General features: G+C 40.6%; 1 protein-coding gene across 2 annotated transcripts in view; it reads right to left on the reverse strand.

Annotated features, from left to right (window-relative positions):
* The window catches only part of plekha7b (pleckstrin homology domain containing, family A member 7b), a 70,816-nt gene extending 62,429 nt beyond the window's left edge, over positions 1 to 8,387 (reverse strand). Inside the window, exons 1-3 of one of the 2 annotated variants that reach the window (XM_069697604.1) lie at positions 8,160 to 8,387; positions 7,962 to 8,038; positions 7,795 to 7,852 (exon numbers count right to left, since the gene is read on the reverse strand). In XM_069697604.1, the coding sequence (XP_069553705.1) occupies positions 7,795 to 7,852; positions 7,962 to 8,038; positions 8,160 to 8,317 (293 nt within the window). In that variant the 5' untranslated portion in view covers positions 8,318 to 8,387. The remainder of the gene's footprint in view (positions 1 to 7,794; positions 7,853 to 7,961; positions 8,039 to 8,159) is intronic. The other variant, XM_069697605.1, reaches the window with a different exon arrangement.
* Positions 8,388 to 13,178: the final 4,791 nt, after the last annotated feature.

A 13,178-nucleotide genomic window follows, 5' to 3' on the forward strand; every position in this document is an offset into this window, starting at 1 on the left:
TGACAACCCAGCCCTGTTTATAAAACGCCCTGACCTCAAGTGAAGGTTCAGGCCGCCTCACGAGCAAGAAAGGAAGATAGATGCACAAACATAATAGCTTGAAAGGATTTAGTCAAAACACAAGGGCATACTGATAATGACGACAGAGAACAGAAATCACCACACAACAGTGAGAAAACGTGCTACCTCACCAACAACCCATGTGCAACTCCTTGGCCATGAAGCCTGATATAAATTTCAGTATCCCTGCACAGGCTGCTAAAGATTATGTTAGCATGTTCAGCGTTGCCATCATCAAAGGATTAATGCTTTCTGCTTTGAGGCCAGTGTGTCTGTTTGAGGGAAAGTAGGTTTCTCATGTTTTACTCGAACCATTTTCTTCTAGCAAAACAGAAACTGGAGAAAATATTTTGCACACAGTTTTTATGATGATGCTCTTTTCTTTACCTTGAAATGTATTAGACCTCTTCAGTCAATATCTAAATTCCCTGCACACCACACATGGTGCAACAGTGGGAGGAGGAGTGCAACAAGCTGGGAGTTTAATCAAAATGAGGAATCACAAGGTGCTGGCATTTTGCAAGAATGACTAAGGGCCACATGTGTTTTCATTTGATAATTAGCTAATGTCATGAGCAAGTACAAATAAATGGCATAATGGTGATGCCTCAGTGTACCCTTTGAATACAGGAGGTCAGTCTACCTCGACAAAGCAGTTCCTGTAACATGTTAAAGGACTGCATTGTTTTTAGTCTCCTATCATGGTAACAAGGAAGCCAAAATCTAATTTCTCCGTTTTGAGAAGATAAGGCAGGAATAATCTGATCCATCAAGACTTTGCCTGTCAAGAATGACACAACCATTTCCGAGTATGTATTTTCAGCTGTGGGTCGCTGTCAACAACCAGCCGGAAGGAAAGTGAAGAAACAGAGAGTGACATGTGTTTACATACAAGCTCACACAAACACACCAGGTCTGCACAAGTCATGTATATTGAGGACAAATGATGATTCCATATACAGACACTATATTAAACAAACCAGGTTAAAATGACCTTATGATGATGATGATGGACATAATTCAAAATATAGGTCCAATGTGGTACGACATCCACAAATGTCACACGTGTGAATGATCTCTTGTGTGTATCAAAATATCATTCCATGTCTGATGAACTAAATAATGTTATTCAGTGAGAAAATGAATATTCTATACTATACAGTTATATAATTGGCTTATGATTCAGCTAAGTGAAAAAAATTAAACATGTTTTTTGTACAAATACATTAGTAAGATTCCTGATACCTAGTTCATTGTGCAGATGAATGGTGGCTCAGCACTTTCAACTTCGTGTCTCTCTTCACAGGCAAATGCACCAAAAATGATCAGATCATATTGCAGATTGGTTGAAAATTTTAAACCTGTCGGAGCTAAAATGAAACCAAAACCAGTAACAGCTCTTCAGAGTGTACATGCAAATTTACAGCATATATCCATATTGAATATTTCAGCTACAATTTAAAATAGTTTAAGATAATGTTTTCCCCCATTTAATGCTTCAGAAAATAGCCGTGGTTCCTGATGCATGCGGTCAATATCTGTGCTTTATGTTTGCTGTTTGCAATTCAAAGGTGCTTAAGGTACTCTGAAAGTGCTGCTATCAGATTCTGAAGACACAGCTTCAAGAAATATGGCCCCCACATTCCTCTGTAGAGCCCAACAGAGTCAGTTCAATTAGACCAGCTATTACTTGTGGACATAGAAATATCAAGGCCAAAGCAGCGAGCATCCCTACGGTGCGCCAAAGCTGTTTCTCACAATACTTAAGCACAACAAATACGTTGTTGAGAAAAAAGTTAAGACTGTGTCATCAAGAGCAGAAATGAACCCCAGAAAGAGGGCAGACCTGCACTTTATAAATATGTAATGAATGTTTGCTCAATGGAGCACAGTTGGACAGGTGTTGGTGTTGTGGGATCTTATTAAGTGAAACATCTGTGACAAGAGGTTGGATCAACCTCACGACTTACCAAGTGTCACCTTCTTATCTGTAGCATCCAAGCACAGCTCATACATGGGCTCATACATAGACAGAGGACTGCTCAACGTAAGTGGACTATCAGTGAGGATGGACAGCTACCTGAATGTTTGTCACCTTCACCTCAGCATTGCTGAAACAAAAGCTTTGCACTGATCCTCCTCCTGCCTGCTGACCGGGGCCACCTGCTTTGAATGTTATCAGCCCATCAAATGGCCGTTCTAAGTTGTCCCATAGACACAGCAAATAAGGCCCCCCCTTTACTTTCTAGCCAGCTCAGTAGGCTGTTATCAACTACGCATATGATCGATGAAGAGTACCAGCGACAGATGTGGACCTTTGGCTTCATGCTAACAATAATAAGTACATGGTTAATGTTGGATGTGGTCAAAGTTTGGTGAGGTTTAGGAAAAGATCGTGGTTTGGGTCACAATCAGTTCCTTATGTCTGTAGGTTTCACATGTTATGAAAGTTGAACATGTTACGCAAGTTAACTTGTGTACATAAGTTGAAATAAGTCACCGTTGACTTTTGTTTACACACGAAACAGCTGTCAAATCCATCCAACCTGACCTCTTGCATACACCGACTTTCTCTACCTTTATTTAACCTGACTTGACTTCCTCGTTTGTTCCCGTAAACATGACTACAGTCACTTGAGGTCTCAGTCAGTGTAGTTCGCTCAGTCTGAAGCATAATTATGCAGAGCTAAATTCACCTGGTCCTGAGAGGTGGCGCTGGACTAGTGGTTCTACATGGCGGGAGGTCAAATGCAGCCTTGCCAATTATGGGAGTGATGACAACTGATAATGGCCATTTAATGGACTGATAACATTGCAATCAGGTGCTTAGAACTAAAGAGCTCCTTTTGACTGGTCTTCACAGGTGTGTGTCTTTGTTACCTCCATTGGCACTCGACAACGATGTCCAAACAATGTCTCTTTACATTCGCAGTCCTTTATACAAACATGAAGTTACTCAGCAAATCCAACAATGGTCTGTCTCATCTACCATACCCAATGCCATTTTAAAACACTAATGTCAGTGAATAACGTTGTGAAGCATCAGTAGTTAGGGATTAAGTTTTGCTCACATTCTGAGTCTTTATCTGAGCATTGACCATTTCGGGTGAAAGCTTGACCATGTCAGCAACTTTCTGATGCTTCTTTGCCTCTTTGAGAGAAAACACTGCCCTATCTTCCTGCCTCAGCCCCAAAAAAGCTCAGTTGGGAAAACACTTTAAAAGTGATGCCTGTCGAGCAAAACTCAAATCTTAAATCCACTGTGGTCAACTTGTCTCGCACGGAATGGTCCTGCACAAAAACAACTCCAGAACAATAGAAGTTTTACTTCACTTTAAAAGTTTATAAGTTAATGCTGATTTTCAGTACAAGTACAATGACAGTTTTTTTTTTTAAATAGACTAAGCTCAGTTTAAATACTTTTTGCTGACATGCATTCATTTTCCTTGACAGAGCACAGGGGGGTAAACTTAGATTCAATATATCTTTAATATTAGAAAAATGAAAATTTGGAAGGGACAAGGTCATTTGAAGAACCTTGGAGCCATCTTTTTTAGTAATGATGTTTTGGCCTCAGCAATGATGTATGAATCTGATGTGCTTGCAGAAAAAGAAAGCTTCATTAAATCAGCTTTAAGATAAGGGCCTGTAGGGATACTACACTTCTTTTCTATCCCCCATTAAAAAGCCCTGCTTCAAACTCCCAAAACATCTCATGGCTAATTAACTCCTGCTGTCCTGATCAAAATAGTCAGCTATTAAAAAAATGCAAGCTCAACCTAAAAACCTAATAAGCAGTGGGACAAATAGTCATCAAAAATCCCAGACAACAATGAAATACTGACAGAACTATCATGTCTGAGGAGTAAAAAAGTTGAGGCAGGCCTTTTTTCGGTGAAATCTACAGTATGTGAGCTTTAGTGTGGATATGAAACACTTCCTCCTGGACTGGCCCACCGCATTGTAAGCCCATTCAACAATGTGAACTGTGTCCTCAACAGGACACCATTGTACCTCAGTGGGGTCATTTTTCCCTCAGGGAGCTATGGAATTGCACATGTCCTATGCTCCGTGAGTGACAGTAATGTGGTGGAAACGAAACCTAATTGAACTCAGTTTCCTCAGCTTTTTCTAGGAAATTACTCAAAACAATTTCTTGTTAAAATACAAAATACTAGAAGAGTTAATCATGTGACTTACAACTAAGGTTGATGACATTCAAGGCCACATCTCATTCATCTCTAAACTTCAGCTTTGTTTTCCATCGGCTCACTTGTATTGATCTACACCTGTCAGACGTACAGACCTCTTTCATCTGCACCGCTATCTACAGGGATTGAAATGGGATGATTTTGGATGATGATTTTCAAAATGGGCCACTTCCTCTGAGGTTTTCCAGAAGTATCACAGCCAGACGCACTCGATTTCAATCTGCTGCCATACATGACAAAAGACATCAGCCATTAGTTTAAAACATCTCCTCCAGTTTCAACTGCTCAGCCTATTGATTTGTTAATAACAATGGATCAAAAGTGCTGTAAATAACATCTTTTATGGAAAATTGAAAAGTTGAGCGAAGACATTCTCTGTAAATTAAGCATGAAATCAGTAAGCATTAATCGGATAGTTAACATCTGCCGTCCTCAGGCTGACCCACAGCAAGGTGTAAATAAATGTCAGTTCTGCCAGAGCAACAGTGTTGGAACAATCCCTCCTTTGTACGTCGACTGGTCTAAATTCCAGCATCAACACACAACCAAATCTACCACCTGTTGTCAAGGCAGCACCATGTTGACTTCAGTTCTAGACTTTGTAGCTGTTTACTTCCTGGACAGCTTAGATGTAAGAACAGAAGCAGGATAGACAGCAGGGGTTTATATCAGACTTCTTTCTTTGTGCTAAGAATCAGACCCACTTCAGAAAGTTTGATGTTTAAGTGAGATAAATTCATCAAACAGAAAGGATCATGATTTCCACTACCGAGAACAAAAACAAACCCACATAAATTCAGTGCTAATGGTTGTTCCTGTTGTATAAATAAGTCATTTTACATCCTGAGTTGTTGCCAATTATCAATAAAAGTACTTGATGCTTGTAAGGATTTTAACGGTCTGAAAAAGGGGCCACAGTCCAAGTTATCCTGCTGCTTTCCAATTCTTTTAATGTGATTTTAAGGACTAATCCCATTGAGCCAGAGCCATCTTCACTCTTTTCTGCACTGCATTTTTGCCAAGTAACATTAATAACGAAAGCATATCTTGCACCAAAGCTGTTAGGATATTCCTGGAGAGGAGGCTGTTTTTAACCTTTAATCTGACAAACCAGCTCAAGTTTTTAAGAGCAAAGTAGTAATAAATTAACCAGGCCTGGGTATCCACTCTCATGGCTCAATCAGCTGAGTGCTGAGTTAACATCCAGGTCAGTGTCACAAAAGGGCTGCAACTAACAATTATTTTCATCACTGATCAATCTGGCAATTATTCTTTGTATCAACTGATTAAAAGTTTTATCTACAAAATGCCATAAATATGTTTTAAATTCCCACAGACCAAAGGAACATCTGCTGTCACACCAACAGATATTCAGGTTACTATCAGGTGTATCAAAGAAAAACAACAAATCCTCATACTGTATCTGATACCTTAGAAGCAGCGAATATTTGATTACAATAATTATTCACTTATCAAAATATTTGCACAATCATGTTCTGTCAGATGACTAATTGATTAATTGACGAATCTTTGCAGCTCTACTGTAGACACACTGGACAAATACAGAAAACTACAACATCTACGTCTGCAGGAAATCAAATAAACCAAGAGATCAAGATAACAATGAGAGAATACTTCCATCAAGGAACAATAAAGGATTGTATCAACAGTGAGTTCAATGAAAGTGTTGTAGTCATCACGAGGTGTACACTCACCAGCTGTTTCTCACAGTAATTATCTAAATGAAAACGTCACAGTCACACTGTTTAGACACTACATATTCATAAATATATTATTTTTGGTATCTGTTGTTTTTAGGATTTCCCTCTCTTTCACACACCAAGACAGCATGGAAAGATGTAAGCTGGTGCTCAAAATAAGATGAGCAGAAACATCCCTGGTGTGTTCTTGCCCACTGTTTGACTCCAGAAATGATCCTGCGACAACAAAGAACCAAGCGAGCAGCAGGATCTGAACGGGTCCTTCCACCACGTCGTGAGCAACAAGTCAGTCGACTGATTTCACAGCCATGACATTTCAGATGCCATATATCACACAACTTTGTGGTTGCATTGTTCTCGCTTCTTGCAGAGAAAAAGTGGGGAATGAATGAGGGAAACACAAAGGTCGCCTTTATTCTTTCCACAATATGCGTCAGCAACAACAAATTTGTTGGCTGAAACCATTTCATGTTTTTTTTAAAGCCCTTTTTAAAGTGTCTTTGGCTGCCAGAATGTATTTCAAAGTGTCTATTATGTATGGACATGTATTTGTTATGGCCTGGATTTATAACTTGTCATCTGTGAAAGTCTTATAACATCTCTTAAATTACACTGTTTTATACAGATTTCTCAGGAGCAGTCATTGCTAAATTGAAAGGAGTGTTAATTCACAGTTACCAACTGGTGTCTGCAGAGTACAGTCACCTCCGAGAGACCGCAGCGATGAGGATGTACAACTCTCCATACAGGCCTTCTGTTCGGAACAAATGGGGCAAACTAAAAAGGCTGTGACAGGACTACCCGTAATTCTGTCATGGCCCTTACACCTAAAACAAGCTACGATGGGTGGAGTCATTGTTCACGCTGATGCAAATCCAATGCAGATATCTCCTTTTTGGTTTACAGTAGGCTTTCTGTTTGTCATTGCCAGCCTGACTTGTCTGGTTGGTTTCCGCATGATTTGCCAGCAGCTCTTGTGTCCTGCTTTCCATCGTAGTAACTGTCAGATACGCACTGATGAGCACACAGCAGACGCCAAACATCCAAGGCACAATACAATAATAAAATGCACTTACAATTCTTTAGCATTTACAAGCATCTCAGAAATGCGTCTGCGTGGTCGATCGTGATGGGGTGGCGCCTTTTACTGATTCTCACCCAGAATCAGGCAATTTTAATGCAGGAAAGATGTGAAAATCTGACAAAAGAGAAACTTCACAGTGATGCGTGTGACTTTGAAAATGCTGTCCTCTGCTTCAATAATGCAATCATGCCATACATCTCTGTCACCACATGGTCACACCCCTCTCCTGCAACCTTTACAGTCCCTCTCCCTGGCTCACTCTCTCTCATGTGCACTGCCCCACACACACACACACACACACACACACACACACACCGAGGCTGTACACCTATCTAATGGAGAGAGTAGAGGTCCTGCATGGAGGATGTGAGGAGAATTTTAATAGCTTTCTTCCTGTCCTGCTTTCCATTCACAATGCAGGCAGAGATAATTGGTTTCACCTATCCGATGGGACCCTTGTGCGTTAATCCATATGTCTGTGTGTTTCTCTGTGGTTTGTCATGTACATGCAGCTTTCCACATAAATGAAGTGTGTTTACAATACAGCATTTTAATCTAGTTTGGTCGTTATGTAGTAGATCACACATGTTAGCCAAACGTGTTGGAGCAGCACTGACAGGAATGAAATTAAATCCCACATCGAGCACTTTAAAGCGAAACAAGCAGCTGGTTTATTTAACACGATCAAACAACGCAACAATGCGGACGAGCCACTCACTTGATGAAGTAACTGGCTCCTTCTTCCGTGAAGCCCTCTTCCCATCCTCTTGGCAAGTCTACAACACGAACAAGAACACATTGAAGGACCCGCCACAGACAGAAAACACATTGCAGCAGAAACGTGCCCCCCGGTATGTCCCGCAAATCAGATCATCTGTCGCGTACCTGACCGTATCATGTGTCCCGAGTTAACAGGCTCACCAGTGCGCGGGTGTAGCCAAGTAGTGCTGTGAGTTTTATCACTGCAAGAAAGACACCTGTTACTGAGCGAGAATAAAACAGCTAAACAAACAGAGAAACCGTCACACCGCAGTATTAAAGCCTCGTAAAGTACCACAGCGTTGAACAGTGAAAGCTGCTCACTTAATAAAGAAGACCCGGCCATCTCTACAAACTCCGTACGACCAGTGGTCAGGTAGGGTGTCCCGTCCGAGAGGTGCCGCCATGATCTCTCGGCTCCGGCTGGGCTCGGCCCCCCTCTCCCTCTCCCTCTCCGCAGACTTTTTCCAGAGAGCCAACATAACACCACCGCTAGGGCTGCAGACCTTTTAAAGGGGAAGAATACCGAAACGGAGCGCCCAGACCCACAAGCAGCAGACTGCTGGATGATTTAAACAAACTTCAGACCTCCACAACAGCATGATGAATGAAGCCTACTGCGGAGAGAAGTTGGGTGTAGCCCCAGAAGGGGTGTAGGAGAAATGGACTGGACTAAAGCACAGGATCATGATGGGACATTGCAATGACTTTAGCGCATGGGCTAAAACAAAAATGAAGAAAACATGTAGTTGCTCTAAAGTGCTTACTTTTGGATTTTACTGGCATGAAAGCAAAAAAACCAATGTAAGTCATTTAAAGGATATTAAAGGATTAAAGGAAACCCTCAACCTCATGCTTAATCAGGCAGCCATGTCTGAGGGGCAAAGTATGAGTTAACTTGCAGCCTGCTTTTCAATGGTTTAGTTGGGAATGTTTGAGAGCAGCAGTGTTCAGATGACTAACAGAGAAGTGGTTGCCCAGGATCAGAGGGGAGGTGGTCACAAACACCCATCAAATCAGACAAGAGAAGAGATTCCCAGGCTGGAAGCCAACTGGGTGAGATTTTGGTCTGACGCTTGTCGTCCACATTTTGATCCAGATGGCATCTGCTTCAACAAGAGTGTGTTGATCAACTTTCCTAGATACGAGTCATGATGATGACAAAACGGAGACAATTCAGGGTGAAAATGCTGTGAGTCTTCTTGAAGGCAGACCTAGTAAAAGCTGCATCAAAACAAAGTCAGCGGTTTAGACACATGACACCTCAACAGAATTGTTATATATGATTAACAAGCACATAAACAAACATTGCAATATGCTCTCTTCTGCTCATGTAATCTTCTTGAAACAAAGTTTACAATGAACAATAAAAAATAATCCATATTTTTAACGTTATCTATTGATTTATATTTCTTGCGTTTGCAATAATACCCCCCCAAAAAATCCTTTATGAGTACTGGACCAGGACGTTAATCAAAGTTATTGTACTCTAATGCTATTTAATTTAATATACAGTACATATTATACCTTGCGAGATAAAGTATTTGAGTGGAACAAGGCCTCTGTAAACCTGCCAGTGTGCCAGTGTGTGCGCGTGTGCTCAGAAAGCAACATGGCTGCATGTGTGGATGAATGCATGTGCATGCATTAATTGGACTGGAAGCTTTAGATGAAGTTTGTCAGGCTCACATCACCTTCACTGCAGTCATGCTTTAAGGACAGAAAGCCTCACACATTACAATAATGCTTACACTGCATCAAACAGACCTGCCCAATTTACCACTACTCCCCATAAATTTCACTTGGGCCATGTCAGGGCAGGCGGTGTTCAAAGTCACAGTAGTGTTGGCACAGGAGTTATATTGCTGAGCACCGAGCGTAAAGAGAGAAGCGGCAAGGTTTCGCTTCATCACGCCATTCTCCCTTATGTATTATCATTAATATGATTCTCTCCAAGTAACACCATGTGCTTTAAGGGTACGAGGTATCCCAACAAACTCATCAAACAGTCATAGAAAGAGGCCCAGAGTTTTGTCTGTTTGCAGTGCAGCATATATTAGATGTCTTGATGTGTTCTTGGTGAAAGAAAAATAATGTGGTCAGTGGGCTAAGAACAACAAAACATCTGTCAATATTTTAAATATCTCATCTGCGATTCCCTTTTGAGGAGGTTTTGTTGAAATATTCCCCGGTGGTTTAAGGCACTGTTCTTCCGAGATAGTGGAAGATAAAACATTTCCTCCAAAAAGCCATTATAGTACTTTGCCTGTGCAGAAACTAGTTCACTGTAAACCCCCTAAAGTCTTCTCTGCATGACAGAAAAGTCAGAGTAAAAGGATTTTCTCTGCTATCGTATCTTTTAACCTCATATATATATAAAGGCTTTCTGATCAACTAGGACACATAAAAAAAAGGAATTAATAGCTAAATGAGGGCTGCAGACAAGAAACAATTATGGAAGACCTGAATAGATAAGAGAAGAAACTTGACAAGTGTACAGTTCATACAGAGCACAAAGTGTTTCCAAATAATGGGAATTTTGGCCTTCAGAGTCAGATCTAATCATATTTGAAAAGCCTGAAGGAGACATGTTAGACAGTGCCCTCAACCCGTTTTATTTTCACACTCATTTATATCTTATCTTAAGGGAGCAAACCAAATGTCGAAGCCATAAAATGCATTTTTAAATCTGTCACAACATCAGAGCAGAACCACCCAACTGCAACAGACTGGAGAAAAAAATATGCTGCATTTTGTTGAAGCCAGTGCTCTGCATTTTAAGGTGAAGCACGGACAGAAGAGGCCTGCAACAGGAATAAACACTGTCTGGATGAATCAATAATACCTCCAATATCTTCAATTCAGTGTGATTTAGTGCAACTTGTGTTTTCCTCAAGCAGTCTGCTAAATGAAGGAGCGAGTAGCCGGAACAACACGCATACTGCAGTGTGATCATCTCATAGCTGTGCTCAATTGCTGTTATTTGACCTTGCTATGATTTATCATCATCGCCGCAATATAGACATCTATTAACACATACTAATTTACACACAAAAGTACACACATCATTGCTGTGCAGTCCAGTGCAGCTCTGCAGTATGGTCTGTGCTGCTGCTGCTGCTGTTGCTGAATCCTGCCTCTTGGCTGCCAGAGGCTCACAATGCAGCAAGGTGACTCAATGTTATTGTCTTCTCCTCAGAGAGCCTCCTCCCGCTGAATCACAGCTTACTGAAGGTGCTGAGCAGAAAATGAAATAAAGATTCTCTTGTTCTGACTTTCAGCACCTCAGAGAGGAATAGTTTGGATCTTAATCTACCTGGCAGAAGCAGCCAAAGGAAATCAATAGCATCTTTTCAGAAAGGCCTTCTCCAACAGTATCCCTTAATGTCAGCAGAGCAAGGTATATTAATGAGCCCATACAGGTGTCTCAGAGTACCTGAATTATTAACACATAGTGTAGGGTAATATTTAGACTTTAGTCTCCTAGTCTCCTGTAGTTCATTATGAAGCACACTCAGCCTTCATGTAGTTGTTGATTAAAAATAAATGCTGATCCCGCTGTAGCTTTCTTTCACTTTCCACTTTAGTTATGATCTACGGCATTGATTAATTACCTTCCTGCTCATTGAACTATTACACTGACATCTATAGGACAGGGATGTTACATTTAGTCATAAACTCACTTATCCAGATAGAAATGAGATTCATTGTCTTGCTGTACCTGCCAAGCCACATAAACAGTGTTTTTGGATATATATATATACACACACACACACACAGATGTTGACATGGATCATAATTCCATATTTGCTTTTACTAATGCCCTCATTAAGCCCAGTGGCTTCCAGAATATTTGACCAGTTCTACTAACATGGACCTCTACTCATTCACTATTTCCGTAGCAATCTGAAGGATGGCACAACAGTCACTGGATGAATCATGGACTCTGCCAACACATCACAGCAGCGCCCTCTTCTGGAGAGATTGTATGTCAGCACGTGATTTCTCACCGTTCAGATTAATGTTGGAGTGAAGATCATTTACAAGCTGAATATGGTGTGTTGTTATCTACTCATGCCTCTTGTTCCACTACTTTTACAAGCAGTGACATTCATCAGCAGTGATGCTCAGACGTTGTTGTGTCGATCTGTGTGGCGCTTAATCCTACTGATCAGTATCATGTTTGATTCAGTTGCATGTAATTGTGGTGAAAGCTGCACCTTTATAAATACAAGCCTAATTAAAAATGGAAAGTCTTTAGAAGAACAGCTGTGTTTTCGACAGGCTAGATATAAGATGATGAGCGCATCGAGAGGAATCTGACCATCTGTAAACACGACCACAAGGTCCCATGTAAGATCTCCCCATGAGGACACTGAGCAGGACTGGGGTGAGAGGTGGACCTGGACTCATTAATCACAGACTGCTGCTTCCTGTGCCGAGTAAAAGCTGAGACAGAGCTGCAGTTTTACATCTTTTATTATGGTACAGTAAAAACTTGAATATTTTAGAAATATTCTCATGACCTTGAAATGTGCTTAAAGCTGTCAAAAACAAGCTGCATAATGTCGGAGTAGTGCACCCCAATATTTGAGCATCTTTTGCTGTACCTATTCAAGTACTGTTTTTCTGCTCCGCTGCATTTCAGACTATCCTGCAGATGAATATTTAAGGTACAAAACATTAGCTCACCAAATTCCTTGCGTTGTTATTGATTTTACTTTGTAGAACATCTTGACCAGCTACAGTGTTTGAATTTTACATTAAAGCGTCAGTAATTGTAAAGCAGTATTATATAATATAATGACATCACAGGAGCTAATAATGAGTATTTTGAGTGCATTTTGCTGATAATACTTTTGCGACCCTCTTAAATGCAGGACTTTTAGTTGCAATAGTTTTATACTGTGGTACTACTGTTGCCTGTGTAAAAAAAAAAATGTTTCTTTTACTAGTGTTAGTAAATTAATTAAAATTATATAACTATATTATATATATTAATACATTTGATATAATATGCGCAATAAATATCTGATTGATCAGAAATAAATGGGTTCATTATTTTAAAAAAAATAGTATTTCAACATTAATACTTTAAGAAAACAACACAAAACTGTTCTAATAAAAATAAAAATATCATTCAGTGTCGGCGCTTCATCTACCCGCAAGTGAATTTCCTGATCTTATCGATAACACGCAAGGAGGGACCGCCCACCTGCTCCGTTGTCATATCGCCACGTACGATTCAATGCAACCTAACTGCTGGTCACGTCTGACGGACAGCTGAACCGCCCAATCAGGTTAACGCTGCCGCGCACGCGCAACCTACAGTGCTGACGAGCG

Source organism: Brachyistius frenatus, unplaced genomic scaffold, assembly GCF_029030835.1.
Source record: "Brachyistius frenatus isolate BFR_SWC_R1_liver_20210118 unplaced genomic scaffold, ASM2903083v1 Contig_24, whole genome shotgun sequence".
In the NCBI taxonomy this organism is placed as follows: domain Eukaryota; kingdom Metazoa; phylum Chordata; class Actinopteri; family Embiotocidae; genus Brachyistius; species Brachyistius frenatus.